The 17,284-nt window shown below is 56.0% G+C and overlaps 1 protein-coding gene across 1 annotated transcript; it reads right to left on the bottom strand.

Annotated features, from left to right (window-relative positions):
- Positions 1–1,312: 1,312 nt before the first annotated feature.
- On the bottom strand, positions 1,313–17,031 carry Brme1 (break repair meiotic recombinase recruitment factor 1). The gene is made up of 8 exons (XM_076857653.2): positions 17,001–17,031; positions 12,197–12,371; positions 9,727–9,808; positions 9,420–9,524; positions 5,749–7,014; positions 3,547–3,641; positions 1,754–1,846; positions 1,313–1,457 (listed from the first exon to the last, which is right to left on the bottom strand). Exons 1-8 carry the CDS (start codon positions 17,029–17,031, stop codon positions 1,313–1,315), a joined length of 1,992 nt encoding a protein of 663 aa, XP_076713768.2.
- Between the last annotated feature and the right edge of the window lie 253 nt (positions 17,032–17,284).

The raw sequence follows: 17,284 nt of genomic DNA, 5'->3' as shown, positions 1-17,284 counted from the left end.
AGCCTCGGCTCAGTCTCCAGAGTTGGGGTGGGAGCAGGAATTGGATTGGAGGGCCTCCTCTGCCCTGGGCTTTGGAACTTGAACAGAGACCTAAGGCCACCCAGGAAGCGGCCTGGGTGCACTGGGGCTGGGTGCCAACTTGCAGGGGAGAGGAGGTGGTGGGAGGGAGGAGGAGCACAGAGGAGGGCTCCTTAGTGACCCTAGGGCCTGTGAGGGATTGGGGAGATAATACCCCACGGCTACAAGTAGACTGCTGGCCTCCCAAGCCTGAGCTGCTGAGTCCCAGGGCCTGGGCAGGTCGGGGGGGCCCTGGGGGGGCTCAGGAGTGAAGCTGCACATCTGGCAGGTGCAGAGCGCCCTCCTGCAGTGGGCCTCCATGGCCACCGTGGGGGGGCGGGCGGGGAGGGAGGCCTCCCTGGTCAAGGAGCCACAGGGAGAGGGGACTGGAGCCAGGTGCTCAGCGTGTCTGAGGGAGCCAGCCAGCCACCCACATGGCTTTCTGTAAACGGGATGATGGCCTCTTGAGGGCAGCCTGCAGCTGAGTTTGCATCAGCTTCCTGGCCAGGTTCTGGAAGCACATTGTCCCAGGCCGGGTGGGCAGGAACAACGGAGCCCCAGCCTCACCCCAGTGGGATGATCTGCCACCTGGAGGAGGTTTGCACAGGTGACGCTGAATGCGCACACAGCCAGTTCTCCCAGAGACTTGGACTCTGACCCGTGGAAGCCCACGGGGATCCCCTGACCTGTGTCCCACCAGCAGCGCCCCCACCTCCACTGGGAAGCAGGGGAGGGGGTGAGGGGCAGCAGTGCTAGAGGCTGGAGGGCGGATGTCAAGGGACCGGAAATGCCTCCCCCAGCGGCAGGTCAGGCAGGTCAGGAGGTCCATGAAAGGATCGTTTATTACTGGTCTTCCCAGAAGAAATAAAATGGAAATTGGGGGAAAGACTAAGATACAAACAACAAAGGGAGCCCTTCTCTCCTCCAGCAGGAAGCAAATTCTGAACTAGGGCAACCTTGGGGAAGGAGCTTGAATTTGCAAACCCAGATAAACATCGAGGCCCAGGGTCTGGGTCCTGCTCGGACGGCCACTTCCTGGAGCCCCTTCTGTCGGGCTTCTGGCTTCCTGGCTCGGGCTGCAGGGAGCTGCTGGGGTGCCTCAGGACCCCTTGGACGGAACCCTTGGACAATCTCACAAGGAAACAACATCAGGTGGCGGGTGGGGGGGCCTGCAGGTGGCCCACAGCAGACTGCTTGCAGCTCTCCAGCCAGTGACCAGGGTGCACAGGGAGCCTCTGGGCGCTCAGGCAGTGGCCTACAGGTCCCTCCAGGCTTGCTCCCCCCGGGAGAGGCTCCCCTTGGGTGGGTAGAGAGAGGGGGCCTTCCCTGGTGGCTTCGCCTTCCGCGAGTGGAGGCGCCTGAAGGCTTCCAGGTCTCGGTGGGCGCTCATGATCAGCCGGCTGCAGCAGAAACAGGTAAGCTGGGGCACTGGTGGTCACCTTGGGATGGGGTCCCTGCCCAGAGGCACACATGCAGATGGCCCCTCGTGGTGCACGTGCACTATGCTGACACTGGGACCAGCCTAAGCAGCAGAGGGACTACTGGCCCCTCCTCCTGAGGTCGGGGTTCCGGGGCCCAGATGGAGAGGGCCGGCCAGGCGAGCCAGGCGAGTGTCCCCTAGCCTTGCTGCCCGCCCGAGGCTCCTGCCTCAGTTCCTCCCTGCTCCTGGGTCTTCCCGCCCAGCTCCGAGCCTTACTTGAGGTTGGAGAGCTCTACCACCAGGCCCTGCACGGTTCCTGTGGCGTCCTCCATCCTGGGTGCCTCTGGGGCCTGGACTCCCGCGCTGGGCCTGTCAGGAAGGTGGAGAGAGGAACAGCCTGGAGGGGCGTGCTGGACCCCGCTGTCCTCACCCTGTCTGTCTGTCTGCTCGCAGGCAGAGCCTGGCGGCCATGGCCAGCTCCACCACCAGAAGCCCAGGCTGTGCCGGCCGCTCCTCCCCTGTCACCATCCCCTCGGATGGTGCCTAGGCAACTGCCACCGCCTCTCCTGGCCCCTGAGCTGGTCCTACAGCTCATCTATCTGCAGCTCAAGGGGGCTGTGGAGATGTCCCCCCCGCTGCCCGGCATGACCCCCACCTCCTAGACCCTGTTTCCTCCCGGGTCTCTGCTCCAGCCACGGGGACTACTGGCCACTGCCTGAGCACTCCTGGGACTCCCGGGCAGTCTCACTGAGTTGTCGCTACAGCTAACCGTGACCCCGTCCTGCAGCCTTTTTCTCCCCAGCCCTCTGCCATCTGCCTCTCTTGCTCTGTCCCCTCTCCAGGGCTCAGGGCAGTTCTGGAAGGGCCAGCCCTTGGGACACCCATGTCTGCAGGGGATGGACGCGCCACAGTACCCACCAGATGAGAGGCTTTGGCCTGTAGATGTGGCAGGACAAGAGGACCAGGCAGAGAAGTGGGGGTCTCCCTGGGTGGCTGGGGTGGCCTTGTTGGCCTCAGGTCAACTGCTCTCAGGCCTCAAGCCTCCACCCCCAGGCTTGGTCACACCTGCCCCAGTCACACCAAGGTGCCCTGCTGCCCTGGGTCTTAGCCTCTCTCAGGTCTCGTCAGGCTTGGGCCACCAACCAGACCCCAGGGCCCTCTCTGGGGGCTTCTGGACATCCCTGAGCGGGTGAGGCTGCTGGGAGATTCAGACATGAAATCTCCCTCCTCCTGCTCTCCCACCGGGGCCACTGTGACCAAACCACCTCCGGTCCACCCACAGGTGTCGTATGGGTGCTGTCAACAAGTGGCCCGAGAGGCACAGAGTCTACAGGGCACCCCACCCTGCTGCAGGAGGGAGAGGGAGAAGAGGAGGAAGAGGAGGAGGACAGGCGGGGGTGGGGTGGGGGGAGCAGAGGAGAGAGATGGAAGGAGGAGGATAGAAAAGGAAAAGGCGGCAGACAGGCAAGGCTCAGGGCTGCACCGGGACCCACGCTCACCAGAGAACCAGAAACTCGGCCATAAATAATTGACAGCTCTGCCCAGAGGCAGGTTCGAGTGCAGGGTAACAGGAGAGGACGGCCAGGCCGCAGGCAGGGTGGTGGGGGTGGGGACCCAGCACTCCGCTGGCTGGAGGGACTTGCACATGTGGTCTGCAGCATGGGGTGACACCAGGTACAGTCACTGGAGGGCCTGCCCAGTGCCAGGGCTGGGAACGGCCCCCAAGTCTCGGCTCACAGTCCCCAGCCTGCCCCAGTTCTCCCCACCATAAGGGACACGGAGAGCTCGTGCCCCTCTCCCGGGGGACCCATGTGGGTCAGAACAACCCACAGACCTGGAGGCCTGTGCAGGGGCCCAGGACCCTGGGGTCCCAGGGAGAGGGGCTGGATCAGATGCAGACTCCTGGCCACCGTTCGCCGCTCTGGGGGAGCAGGTGACATACGCAGATTGAAGGATGGGGCTCCCTTTTGGAGGGAGAGTGGGAGACCCAGCAAGGGCTGTCAGGGCCCTGTTTGTGGCCCTCCCTGGCCCAGCTGGACCCTGGGTCGTGCACACACCCCCATGCCTACCTCGGCTGGACCTGAGCCACCATGACAAGGTCTCCCCTGGCCCATGGGCTGGGGTCGGGCCAGCAGAGGCCTGACTCACTCCCTGCAGGAGAAACCTGGAAGGAGAGAGCAACATGTGAAGGACAGCCCGGCGTGGGGACAAGAGTCACACTGGGACCTAGGCTTGGCCTCAGCCTGCTGGGGTCACCACGGCTGGCTGGGCCTCCTGCAAAGGACAGGTGGCAGCAGGGGACGCAGCCAGCCCAGCCAGCCCAGCCTTCCTGTTCTGTTGGGTGTGGTGGCACTCCACTGAGGGCACCCCCGTCCCTGACAACTGCACACATCCTGTGTGTCCCGAGACTTTAAAGGCCACAAGTCATGCAGGAACACGGAGGCACCTCAGTGGCTGCAGGAGCCACATGCACCCTATTGAGACAAGATGTCACCACGTGTCTCCAGGGAAAAGTCCTCGGGAGTAGGGGGGAAAGCCAGGCAGCCCGGGAGGCCTAGGGATGGAAACGGCAATGGCAGTTTAATTTTTGTAGAAATGTCAACCACCTGGAGGTGACATGTTCCTCCAAGGAGAGGCAAAGCGGCTGAGGCTTGGAGTTTGAAACCTATGTCCCTGCTGGCAACCTCCACGAGTCCCCTCCTCTGACAAAGGGTGTGTGTCCACCCCGCAGCTCTCTCCAGGAGTCTTCGCTCTGTCCCCAGGTGCCCCTGCCCATGCCAGGAAGCACGGCCTCTGCCTTCCCGCCGCGGGCCATCCACGTCCCTCCCATGGGAACCTGCTTGGTGGCTGGGTCGCCCTGACTTGCTGGGGAACGCCCTGCGTCAAACCAAACATGCCCAGGCATCGGGCAGCCCTGTTGGGGCAGCACGTCCTCCTGGGCTGGCACTGCCGCCGAGTCTGACCACTCTGGCTGTCTGCCCGGTCCCCACAATCCTGCTGGGTTTTTTCCTCTTTTTTTCCCCGGGGCTGGGGACAGAACCCAGGGCACCGCACACATGCTCCACCACTGCACACCCACCGCAGCTCCTCCCCAGCCTGTGCTGTGCTCTGCCCGTGTCTCCTGAGAACCCTCCTTACGCGCCCAACAGCCCAGGACAGAAAGCTCGCCATGGGGGTGCCACCCGGAATCGGGCTGCTGTGTCCCGCGGGGCAGGGACCAGGCTGCTCGGTCGCCGCGGGCGACCCAGCACCGAGCAGGTGCTTCCTGACAGACACTGAAGGAAGCTTTGGAAACATCTCAATAGGAGTTGGGGTGCAACTCAGGCGGGGAGCCCTTCCTAGCGTGCCCGAGACCTGGGTCCCGTCCCTGCCACAGAGAAAGATAAAGAAGAAGCTCTTCTCGGGTCAGCCAAGAAGCACGCTGGCCCACGCTCCAGGACAAGTGCCGAGGCGCAGTGTTAGAATCAGGTAGACCCAGATGCCACCCCGGGCCCCTCTCCGCCAGGCTGTGTCACCTCCGGGAGGTGCTCAACCTCCTTGGCCTCTGTGCTGCACGAAGGGTGTGGGAAGAGAACTGCCCACCTCCCAGGGAGTGGCCATGGCTCTTGGCTGGGCTCAGGGGTGCCAGCAGCTGGGGATGCTGCCCTTCCCCCCAAGAGGGCAGGGCTGAGCAAGGCAGCCACCTGCCCAGGCAGGTGACCATAAATGGCTGGCACAGGATCAGCAGCCAGAGGAAGCACAGCCCTTCCCAAAACTCCAGCAGAAAAACACAGTAACTAGGTGCATTTTGAAAAGAATCCCATCCAGACCCTCAGGTGACCCTGGAAAGGGGCAAGGACTCTTCCAGTTCAGGAGTGAAGTCCCCTCCCCAGGGTCAGTTATGAGGTGGGCTAGGCCCTGGCATCCTCAGGTCACCCACCCTCTTGGTCCACTGCCCTCGGTGAGCTCCCTGGGAGCCGGGAGCCAGGGGCAGGTGCTGAAAGGTGGGGTGGGTGGGCACGAAGCTGCCAGGGCCTAGCCCACCTGGAGCTCCTGTTCAGGTGGGGGACCCCAGGCTGACAAAGTGCCTGTCTGTCACCATCCTGGGACCCCTCCCAGAACGGCAGTTCTGCCCATCTGGAAAACCGCAGGCACCACAGCCGCGACTCAGACACCCCCCCTCCCCATTCCTTTGCCAGGTCACGCGGAAGGCCACCCATGAGCCCTGTTGCCCCAGCCCCCTGCATGGCCCTTGCTCTGGAATGGTCTGTTGACAACAGGGAAGTCCTTACCTGCTCAGGTGGGGCTTCGAAGCCGGCGCCCTCCAGGGCCTCCTGTATCTGGCTGTCGGGCAGAAAGCCCAGCTCCAGGTCTGAGGAAGTGGGGGGGTGCTGGGGCTGGCCTGCTGCTTCTGCAGAGGGCTCCGGGCTGCCCAGGGGAGCTCCGGTCTCCGGGGGAGGATCATCCACTGTTTCTCTGAGCTCCAGCAGACCAGAGGCTTGGGGGGACAGACTGAGCTCCTTCAGAACTTGTTCACAGCCCTGGCTGCCTAACCCCACTTCCCGTCTGTCCACGGGCTCTGTGCACATCCGTCCTGGCCCCTCTTGGACAGGGCTGGGCCTCGGTACCTGACCCACATCTGGACCCATCTCCAGGGCTAGATGGCCAGAATCCTTAGCACCCACTGTGGGCGTTTGGTTCCCAGAAGCTGGAGCCAGGAATCCTAGAGGGCTTGATGGCATGTCACCCTGGGGATCACCCTCCAGCCCCAGGTCTCCTCTGCCTGCTGTGGTGCCTTCAGCAAGAGGCGCACAGTCCAGCTCGGCCGTACTGCAGCCTCTGCCAGGGGCCTGCCTGCTGGGGAAGGCCTGCCCGCCTGGCCTGGCCACCTCTGGGGTTCTCTGGTCCACCTCAGTGGGGTCCACGCTCAAGGAAGTGCATCCTGGGCTGCTGTGGCTCTGCCCTGCTTCCCGGCCTGACCCTCCAGGTATCTGCCTGGGGTCAGGGAGGTCCTGGCCCACGCTCCAGGTCTTCAGGTGTGGAGTCCCCGGGCTCAGCTCCTGAGCAAGGCCCACGGCAGGAGCGGGTGCTGCAGTGTGGGGGCGGCTGGCTCCCTCGTCTTTGGGCACCCGGGGCAGCTCAGCCCCTGACCCGCCCTGGGCCCCTCCCCCCTGGGGAGCTCCTCTGTCTGGCCCCTGCCCTCCAGCATCACTGCCTGGCAGGTGCCCTTTCTGGCCACGATCGCCTAGAACCCAAACCATGTCTGTCTCAGGCCTGCTGTTCCCCAGGTTTCCACCGGCCATCACGCTGTTGCTTTGCTCCAACAGGTGGTTCTGACTGGCTCTCTCTGGGTGGGAGGGCCCAGTCCCTACTTCTGGAGAGAACAGGGGCTGGGAATCCCCCCTGCCAGGCACAGGTGTCTGGCCACTCTGCTCAGAGCAGGGGCTGTCTGCCTGTGTCTGTTCTCCAGGTCCCCTGGCCTCCTGGAGAGCGAGCCCCAGAGACTCCTGCAGCAGCAGGCTCCCCGCCTGCTGGGCACTGGGCACTGGCAGTGTGTCCTGTGGGGAGAGAGAGAGTCAGCCACCGGGCCTTCGATCATCAAGCACTTTGAAGGTCTTTCTAGTTATTACCACCAGTCCAAGACTCGGACACTGTACCCACCACTGTGTACCACCCCGGGCACCAGTACCAGGGCAGGGCAGAACCTGGAGCTGGGGCCTGGAGAGGGAACCGAGCACAGCAGCCTCCCCTCCCACCAGCCCTTCTCCTGGCCTGTGCTGATGGGGAGATCAGGATGGAAACATCCAGGGGGCAGGGCCTGGGGGCAGAGCCTTTGCCTACCGTGCACGAGGCCCTGGGTTCCACCCCAGCACCACAAAAAATAAGCAATTTTAAAAGGACTGATTATATATTGAAATAACAGTATTTTGGACCTACCAGCTTAAATAAAATATATCATTAAAATACATAAATTCTGGTAAAACACATGTGACATTTCCCTGTTAGCCTTTACCACACACCTTCAATTCACAGTGCTGGGATGGAGCCAGTTTCCCCCACGGTAACATCTTACATCACTCAAGGACAACAGCACTGCGCAGGCACTGATGTGGAGAAGACCCCCGGCACCGTCTCCCCGGTGGTCTGGCTGGCATCTGTGTGTGTGGTCAGCTCTATACGGCGCTCTCACTCTTGGAGATCTGCGCGTCAACAGACTGAACGCGCCTCACATCATCGTGGGGACCCCTCTATACCAGCTGCTCCTCACAGCTGCGCCCCTCCCCCCCACTCTGCCATTCTCTCTGATCCCTGGCAACCACTAATCTGACCTCCATCCCTACAATCTCCTTTTTGCTGTTGTTGCTGGTCCTGGGCACTGGACGGAGGGCACTTTACCACTGAGCTACATCCCTGGTCCTTGTTATTTTTTATTGTTGTTGAGGGTTTTGCTCAGTTGCTGAGGCTGACTCTGAACTTGCGATCCTCTGCCCTCAGTCTCCCAAGTTGCTGGGACTGCAGGCATGTGCCACGGTGCCCAGCTAAAATCTTTTTAAAAATTTTTTTGCAGGGTTAGGGATAGAAACCAAGGTCCCTCATGTGCTAGGTAAGTGCTCTGCCACCAAGCCACAGCCCAGCCCCACCTCTGTAATTTTGTCATTTTAATAATGTCTACAAACGGATGCCTACCACATATAACCTTCTAAAGTCGGCTTTTCACACTCCGCCTGACACCCCAGAAGTCCATCCAAGTTGTTCAGTGTGTCACTATTTAGCTTGGTCCTCTTATTGCCAGTCATGGTCTAGGAAGGATCCCTCCACTGAAGATTATCTGGGGTGTCCCCAGTTTGGGCCAATGACAAACAGCTGCTGTGAGTGCCCACTATCCACTTTTTCAGGGGCATGTGTTCCCAGAGATATTGTCACACACAGAATTCATGACAGCAAGAACAACTGTAAGACCCCTGAGCAGCAGAGGGCTTTGGGGCAGCATGGGCTGCTCTTCTGGGTTTTTCTGTCCCACCCAACCTGGGGAAGAGGCTCTGGCCTCCACGCCCATGGTGCAGGCACTGCTGTCCTGCCTCCAGAAGGCCTCAGACCGCCAGCTGTGTCCGTCACACATCTGGGGCACGATACACTGAACGCGGGAGCAGAGAGGCGGACTAGTCACTGCCAACGATTTGATAGACCCAACCTGATCTTTTCTTAAAATTGGGAACAATCTCGCCACAAAGCCATGAAAAGATAATTTCGGCTTTACTATAAATTACTGCAAATTCTGAACCTGCTTGGAATGCCTGCCCATGCCTTGAACTCACCCATGCCTGGCTCTCTGACCAGATAGCAGCCCTCTCTGAAACCTTAGTGACGCCTCACAAATCTTGGTCTTCCCCTGCCAGACAACAACCCTCTCTGAGGTTCTAATGGTCCTCATAAATTCTGATGTTGGGGCCAGCAAAAAATGTAAACTACCATTAGTGTGATGCTCGTCAGAGTTCTGTTACCTGTAACCCCCCTTTATGTAACTTTCTGGGCTATAAAGCTGGGCTGTAGGAAAGCTGGGGTTGCTGTCTTGTTCCCGCCGTTTGGGGAGGGAGAGGCAGCCCGACTGGTGGAAATAATAAGCTTGCTTTAATTTGATTTTAATTGGAGTCAGTGGTCTTGTCTTGCGTCCTGGTTTAACTCGAATATCAAGGTTAAAGTGCGCCAAGAGGCTGCACGGGAAGCTGGGCGGTGGCACAGGCCTGTAATCCCGCTACTCAGGAAGCTAAGGCAGGAGGATGGCAAGTTCGAGGTCAGCCTGGGCAAACCCGTAAGACCCTGTCCCACGAGGAGGATGTAGCCCTGTGGTGGACTTTCTGAGCATGTGCAAGGCCCTGGGCTCAAGCCCTAGTTTGGCAAAACAACAACAGTAACAGAGGCCACCCGAGTGCGGAGCGCCGCCTAGTGATCTTTAGGGGCTTACCGAGCTCTCGGCCCCGTTCTCAGGGTCTTCTTCCCTTGTTTCTGCTTTTCTTGTCCCTGTTTTCCTGGGTTTTGCAAACTGGGGGACAAATCTTCCGACTGAGTTCTGTAAATCAGACACAGGCAGCAGCAATAAAGGAAAATGAGGTCTCAAAAGAAAAGCAACCCCAACCCGTTCCTTTCTTGCGGCTTCAAACGTGGCTCCCGCCCTCCTTCCCTCCAGCCCAGGGGGCCATGAGCAGCTGCTGACGCTGGCTAAGTGCTTAAGGAAGGTCTCGCACATACAGGAAACCATAAAAGAGGCTCACCTGGGAAGGAGGAAGGGGAATCGGCTCCTTTTCTGGCTGCCTGAGGAGCCTGGAGGCAGCTCCTGTTTCCTCATGTGGGGAGCTGAGCGGAGAAGGACAAAATGGAGGAGGACGTCCTTCTCCAGGACTGTCACTTCGCACAGTAAGACAAAGGACCCAGAAAAGTGGTGCCCAGAGCCTCCCAGAACAGAGGCCCGGGAGCACCTGCTTTCAAAGAGTGCAATGAAGCCGGGTGCAACGGCGCCTGCCTGCAAGCCCAGCTACTTGGGAGGCCCAGACAGGAGAATCCCGAGTTCAAAGCCAGCCTGGGCAACTTAGCAAGATCCTGTCTCAAAGAAAGAAAAATAATAATAATAAAGACCGGGATGGAGGAGGGAACAAATGGATATAGAAATATGGTCTATACACACAACAGAATATTATCCAGTCACAAAAAGGAGCAGCATGGACAGATTGGAAGACACCACGTTAAGTGGGATAAGGGAGGCACAGACAGTGCTGCAGGGCATCACACTGACAGCTGAGAACACTGGCCTCCTAAAGTGGAGAGTAGTAGGGTGGTCACCAGGACCTGGGAGGGATGGAGGGGAAGGTGGGCAGAGGAGGGCTAATGGGCACGGGGTACAGAAGGACAGAAGGAACCTGAGCCACCCCAGCCCCAGGGAGGAGTGGCTCTAGGGCTCTGTAGCACAGTGGGAGGTGGCTGAGGCCGACAGCCATCAGTTGTGTATTTCAACCCAGTGAGGACGGGATTCTGAATGTTCCTAACACAAAGAAATGACGTCTGGGTGATTCGCGAATGATGCTGATCTGAGGACACCGTACCACGGCCCGCAACACCACACTGTGCCTGATTATATAATTTAAAATTTCAGAAAATAGCTTTTAGGGTCTGCGGGGGGATGGAGCCCAGTGATACAATACTCGTCCAGCACATGTGAGGGTTTTATCCTCAGTACCACACAGAAGGAAGGAAGGACGGACGGGAGGGAGGACGGGAGGGAAAAAAGAAAAGAAATTTAAATTTGGGAGGTGTTCTGGCAAGATTTCTCTTCTCCACACAGTCTTTCTTTTTTCGTTAGGGGAGCCGGGGATTGAACCCAGGGCCTCCACGTGCCAGGCAAGCACTTTACCACTGAGCCCAGCCCGGCCTCGCGTAGCTACTTTAAGCTGTTTATTTCATGCAGTTCTATTCTGTGTATTTTCCAGTGCATGTGAAACCTTTTTAAAAATACATTAAAAAGGGCTGCAGTTGTATGTAGCTCAGTAGTAAATATATACATATATATCTTTAAAATATATACGCACATATTTAGCTGCCACAGCCTTGCTTCTCCTGACTGCAGTCTGCCCTTCCTGCGCTGCCGTCCTCCCAGGTACATGCTCTGGGGTCTCCAGTCAGGGATTCAGCCAGCATGGATTGAGAATATCAAGAAAAATCTGTGTTTACACTGAAGACGTACAAACATCTTCTTGTCATTAATCCCGAACAGCCACAGCACAGTCTAGCAACTGTTCACATAAAGCACTGTCTCAGGTATGAAGAGTCCCGTGGAGATGACTTAAAGTCTACGGGAGGATGTGCTGAGGTGCCATTTTACACAAGGGACTGGAGACTCGCTGATCTGGTATCTACCACGGCCCTGGAACCGATTCCCCGTGGATCCCACGTGACAACTGCTCGTGGATCAGTCCCATGGACAGACGAGGCTGTTCACGAGCTGTTTCTTGTCTTTTCTCTTCCCCCACCAGCTTCTGTCGTTGTTGAAAACATACAGGAACCAAAAATCCATAATGGTTACGAGCACAGGAACCAGCCCCAGCCCCAGCCAGACTCCCAGTCACCCGGCTCCAGCCCAGGGGCCGCGGGCCAGTCACACCGTGGGCTCTCAGGGACCTCACCCGGGAGCTGGGGACAATACCTCGCAGATGTATGAGCTGTGTGCAAAGCGCTTGTTAGCCACTGGCCGTTACTGTTTTACTAGTTAGCACAGCAGACCAAGGGCCACCCTTTTCTTTTTTTCTGTTTCATTTTTGTGATTCTGAGGATGCAACCCAAGGGCGTCCACCTCTGAACTACATCCCAGTCCTTCTTATTTTGGGACAGGGTCTCGCTACGCTGCCCTGGCTGGCCTTGAAACCATGACCCCCTGCCTCAGCCTCATGAAGCGGGGATCACAGGCGAGCACCCTGCACCCAGCTCCCAACCTTCTCAATCAGGGAGGAGGAACACAGAACAGGGATTTGACCTGAGGCAGAACACCACATTGCCCTCCATGACCTGCACAATTTAACCCTACCTGTCCCCACGGCGGAAACAGCAGCTCTCCTCACCAGTGAGGATAGCTCCAGGAGGGCTCACGGCATGGACAGGTCACCCTGGCCCACTCCCCTGTGCGTCCTTGTCCATGGGACTGCTCTGCGGTCCAGTGGCAGTGGGGAAGCCTGATGGCCTGTTCCAACCACCTACCTGGAGACAGCCCCTCCTGGCTCCTCCCCGGTCAACTCTGTAAAGGCCACAGGTCCTGAGCTGTCTTCTGACTCTTCAGGGTGGTGCAAATGGCCTGAGTCGGGACTCGCCGGGCCCCCCTTAGAATGCCCCAGCCTTGGGTTCTTTGGGGGTCTGGGAGGACGGACTCCTTCTCCTGGTTTAGAGACAGAGGGAGATGGAGGGGTGGGGATGTTGAAGCACGCACTGCCACAGCTGAAGAACCACCCGGCAGGGTCACTGCCACGCAGGGAGCCATCAGGCTTATCCTGAGGGCATGAAGCCCCTGCTCTGACGCTGCTACCCAGTGAGAGGAGATGCAACCTGTCCCCGAGACCCACTCCCATACACAGCCACGGGGCTTCTGACCAATGGCCTGGTCTGTCTCCAAATCACGTGGGACTACCTCACCAGACACCCCTCTCTCAGGGAAGAGGTGAGAGGCTATATGGCAGGTCCCACTGCAAAGGGGCTGTCCCTCACTTCTTAGAGCCTTCCCTGTCCAGCCCATGGCCCTCTCCTATTCGCTTGGTGGCTTTTCTGGAAGTATTTGAGGCTTGAGGTCATCTCCTGTCTCCCCCACTTCGACTGGGCTGCATGCGAGAAGAGGCCCTGTCTCACTCTTTTCCCAAGTGACTAGAGGATGTCTTGGACACTGTTGGTGCTCAATAAATGCATAGAAGATCAAATAAGTACATGTAGAAAACATCCATCACCAGTCGCAGATGAGACTAAGTCATGGACCACGTTTTCCTAGAGTCACCTGCAGAATATCTGTCCTAGGAAAAACAGGACTGAGGGGTAGAGGGTGCAGGAGGCCACCTCTTAGTCCCTTGTACCTCTGCATTCCTTTCCCCATCACTGAAGGCTACTGGGCTAGGTCCTTTTCTTGCTCTCGACAGTCTAAGAGTTCTTGTCAATACCAGTTAAAGAAACCCCCTTTACATAGAAACTGCCAATCACAGCTTACTGTGAGGCCTCCCCACTCCTAGGCCCATCCCAATCCCGTGTTCAACGAACAAGTGTAGATGCTATGGAATTGCACACCAGACGCTGTCCTAAGAACCTGTGTGTTGAGACTTCCATGTAGGGGCCTCCGTAACCCCAGGGATCACTGGTCTTACGATCTTACAGATGAGAAAGCCGAGGCCAAGGAACCAAGACTGGATGCAGTCCAGCTCCGCAGCCTGCACGCTGGAGGCCCGAGCACTTAGGGGGCACCATATGGACTGGGCTCTGACCCATCAGGGACAGCCAAGAGACAAAGCAAACCCAGGTGTCGCTTTCCTGAGTTCAATCAGATAGGTTCTCCACAAAATCAGCTCCACCCCCCGCACACATCTGGAAGAAGCCCATAAATGAGTCCCCCACCCGACGCCCACAGCTAGGGTCCTCACAGTCCCTCATCAGCTCTTTGTGCGCCCCTCAACCCCAGTCACTCTCCAGGAATTTTTTTCCCAGTGAGGGGATGGAACCCAGGGCCTTGCATGTGCTAGGCAAGCGCTCACCACTGGCCCCCCCAGCGCCCCCTGTGGTAACCTCTCCTCCCTGCTGCTGTGGTTCCTGAGCCCGTGGAGAACTCCATCCATCTGCTGTGTGTGACCAGCTCTCTCCATGAGAAGCATTTCCCTTTCTCCTGACTGGCCCCGGAGGGTCCCCAGGGCTGGAACGGATCTGTAGTACCCTCTGATCTCATTCTTGCCTCACCCGGCCCCCATCAGGTGCCCACCCCAGTGAACTATGAGCCACCAGGAAGCTTCCCATGAAACGTTTTTTATACAAACACGAACCCACCTGGGTCTGCCAGAGAAGGAAAGGGGGGAAAGAGAAGAAAGAAAGAAAGCAGCTTTGTTTATTTGGTTCCTTAAGACTGATTCCCAAACATTAGCTCGTTTGGCTGATTCAATGGACATTTGTACCAAATAAAAAGCAAAAACATCAACAGAAGAGCAGAGCCTCCCATTTCCTTCCTGTGGTCTGTCCCCATGGGACTAATTCAAGATAAAATAAGGCAGAACCTTGTGTTCACTACCAAAGACTGAAGACACCGGGATGGGGGAGGCCTCTTTCACGACCTGCCAGGATCTTCTTTTTCTGTGGACACACAGCAAGAGCCACCCAGGGCAGCCCAGAGGTCCGCGGAGCTGGGGAGTCCTCTGCCAAGACAGTCCCCAAATGACCCAGCTTTCCCTCCAAGGTCAGAGAAATCCCTGTGCCTCCAAGTAGCCTGTTGCTCATCTCCGCACGAAATATGTTCAATCTATCAACCATTTCCTTTTTGTCCCACATCTTAGGGGAAAAAATGAACAAATTCATTCAGTTCGCCACTTGCTACATAAGAAAATTAGTTCTAAGTTTTTGTTTTTTTTATGTGGTGCTGGGGAATGAACCCAGGGCCTCATGTGTGCTAGGCAAGCGCTCTACCACTAAGGCACGACCCTAGCCCGATTTCTAATTTTTTTTAATATATATATATATTTTTTTAGTTTTAGGTGAACACAATATCTTTATTTTGTTTCTATGTGGTGCTGAGAATCGAACCCAGTGCCTCACGCATGCTAGGCGAGCATACTACCATTTGAGCTACATCCCCAGTCCCCAATTTCTAAATTTTTAAGAAATTTATGTTACCTTAGACAGTGATAGGGACCTGAAGCCATCCAAGCAATATTGGGTGTTTCTTCTTCCAGTGAAGAAACTGTTTTGTTTTTTCAATGCTGGGGATGAACCTAGGGCCTTGTGCACACTGTGTAAGCGCTTCACCACTGAGTGACACCCCAACCCTCATGTGTGTGTATTAACAAGTAAAGGTAGACATGATACACTGAGAAGTGGAAAACAGCAGCTGCACATCAGTATGGGTGATGATTCTGTTTTTCAATAAAAGTATTCCATCTGTATATAGTCAGCCGTCCACATCTGTGACCAGTTCCTCATCCACAGATTCAACCAACCATGAATGGAAAACATTCAGGAAAAAAACGTCTGTGTCTTGAACATGTGCAGGCTTTTTTTTGCCTTGTCACAATTCTCTAAACAATGTGGCATAAAAACAATTCACATGTCCTTCACATCATGCTAGGTATTATAGGTCATCTAGAGATGACTTAAAGTCTACAGGAGGATGTGTAGGTTATATGCAAATTCTTTGCCTGTGTGTGTGCGCACGTGTGATGCTGGGAAGTGAACCCAGGAGCATTATGTATTTTAAGACAGAGTATTGCTAAGTTGCCAAGGTAGGCCTCGAACTTGTGATCCTCCACCCAGCCTCCCAAGTTGCTGGGAGGCTACAGGAATGCGCCACTGTGCCCAGTTACTTTGCCATTTTATATAACCCCTTTGCTGTGTGTTTGACTAGCTCTGGAGTCAATCTCTTTGTACAAGGAAAAAGTCTGGAAGAAGTAGTGCACTGAGGTGGCTTTCTTGTTTTTTACAGTTGGAACATCATCTATGTTTGTGCTATATGTTAATGTTGGGGAAACTGGGGAAAGGGCAGGCAGAACTCCCAAAGCTACTTTTGCAAACTTGTCGATAGGCTCCAAATTATTTCAAAATGAAAAGCATCTTAAAAGTAAGCAAGGGGGTTGGGGCTGTAGCTCAGTGGCAGAGTGCTTGCCTTGCACTTATGAGGTACTGGGTTCGATCCTCAGCATCACATAAAAATAAACAAATAAAATAAAGGCACGCTGTCCATCTACAACTACCAAAAAAAAAAAAAAAAAAAAAAAAGTAAGCAAGGACACCAGGCACAGAGATTCACCCCTATAATCCCAGCTACTCAGGAGGCTGAGGCAGGAGGATCCCAAGTTCAATGCCAGCCTAGGCAAGTTAGTAAGACCCTGCCTCAAAATTAAAAAAAAATAAAATAAAAAGGTCAAAGAATGTAGCTCAGAAGACGAGCACCCCTGAGTTGAATCCCTAGTTAAAAAGAAAAAAAAAAAAATCTACAAAAATAATCACTGACAGCACAAACGTGTGTATTCCTTCAAGTGTGACCTTTACAAATGCTAATTCGTGTGTGGGTTCTAAGGCAGGTTTCCCTTAATCTGGCACCATCAGTAAACATCTGTGCCTGGATCACTCTGCACTATAGGGGACTGTCCTGGGCATTACAGAACTGTAAACGGCAGCCCTTACTTCCACCCACTAGATGCCAGTATTATCTGCTCCACACAAACCAATTGTAAAAATTTTAAAAATGTCTCTTAACAATTGTCCCCCCCCCCCACCTTCCCAGAACCACTGCTCTAGGTGGTTCTGGTAGGTAGGTATGTTTATTATTCCCAATTTGGAGAAACTGAGTCACAGAGTAAATCAATCTCGATCGCAAAGTGATGGGAGTTGGGATGAACCCAGATTTTTGGCTCCAGAGTGAAACTCAGCCCCACTCCACATGGCCTAGAGCAAGCTCTCTTCAGGGGTTCCCCTGGGAGTGGCTGCACTGCTGCTCTGAAACCTGGGGTGGGGGGATCTCTAGGCAGGGGGACCCCAAGAGGCAGGTGGAAGTGCCAAAGAACTCCCACTCTTTATCTCATTCCCTTCTCCACAATTTCTGTTTTTTTAATTAGGCTGTATTAAATCACCTTTTAAGGAGCTTGGGACACTCACATTAGCATTTCTACAACAAATAAGTTCGGTGTTCGTCCTATAAGCAGACAGCAATCAAGAAGTGCCAACTTGGACTGGGGGTGAAGCTCAGTGGTGGAGCACTTCCCCAGAAGCAGCAGGTCCTGGGTTCAACCACAACCTCTGCCCCCCAAAGATCCAACTCCAGTGAACCAAATACCTGAGGTCCGAAGCTTCTTCCTCTTACTCATTTTACTTTTCCCTTGAGAAATCTGTGAACAAACGAAATCTCTCGTTGTTAACACAGTAGTCTCTGTCCCTGTCCCTATCCAGTGGTCCTGGCTGAGGGCAGAGCCTTCCCCCGCACCACCCAGGCCCATCTGGCTGCCCCCACAGGTCAGCTGAGTTCCAGCAGGACACAGGGTTACAGTCACCCTGGGCCACACTGGTTGGAAAGGGCATCCTCCAGGAAAGCCCTGCGGCCCCAGCTCTTGTCCCCACGTG

The sequence above is a fragment of the Callospermophilus lateralis genome, chromosome 1, assembly GCF_048772815.1.
Source record: "Callospermophilus lateralis isolate mCalLat2 chromosome 1, mCalLat2.hap1, whole genome shotgun sequence".
NCBI lineage: Eukaryota > Metazoa > Chordata > Mammalia > Rodentia > Sciuridae > Callospermophilus > Callospermophilus lateralis.
The sequence above is the reverse complement of the archived record's forward strand: the minus strand, read 5'-3'. Positions and strand labels throughout refer to the sequence as shown.

Coding starts and splice junctions, on each gene's coding strand:
- Brme1 (XM_076857653.2), bottom strand. CDS start 17,031: ATGAGTAAGAGGAAGAAGCTTCGGACCTCAG. Junction 7,015..9,419: donor AGAACGGGGCCGAGAGCTCG/GTAAGCCCCTAA, acceptor CTCTCCCCACAG/GACACACTGCCAGTGCCCAG. Junction 1,458..1,753: donor GTAGAGCTCTCCAACCTCAA/GTAAGGCTCGGA, acceptor TTTCTGCTGCAG/CCGGCTGATCATGAGCGCCC.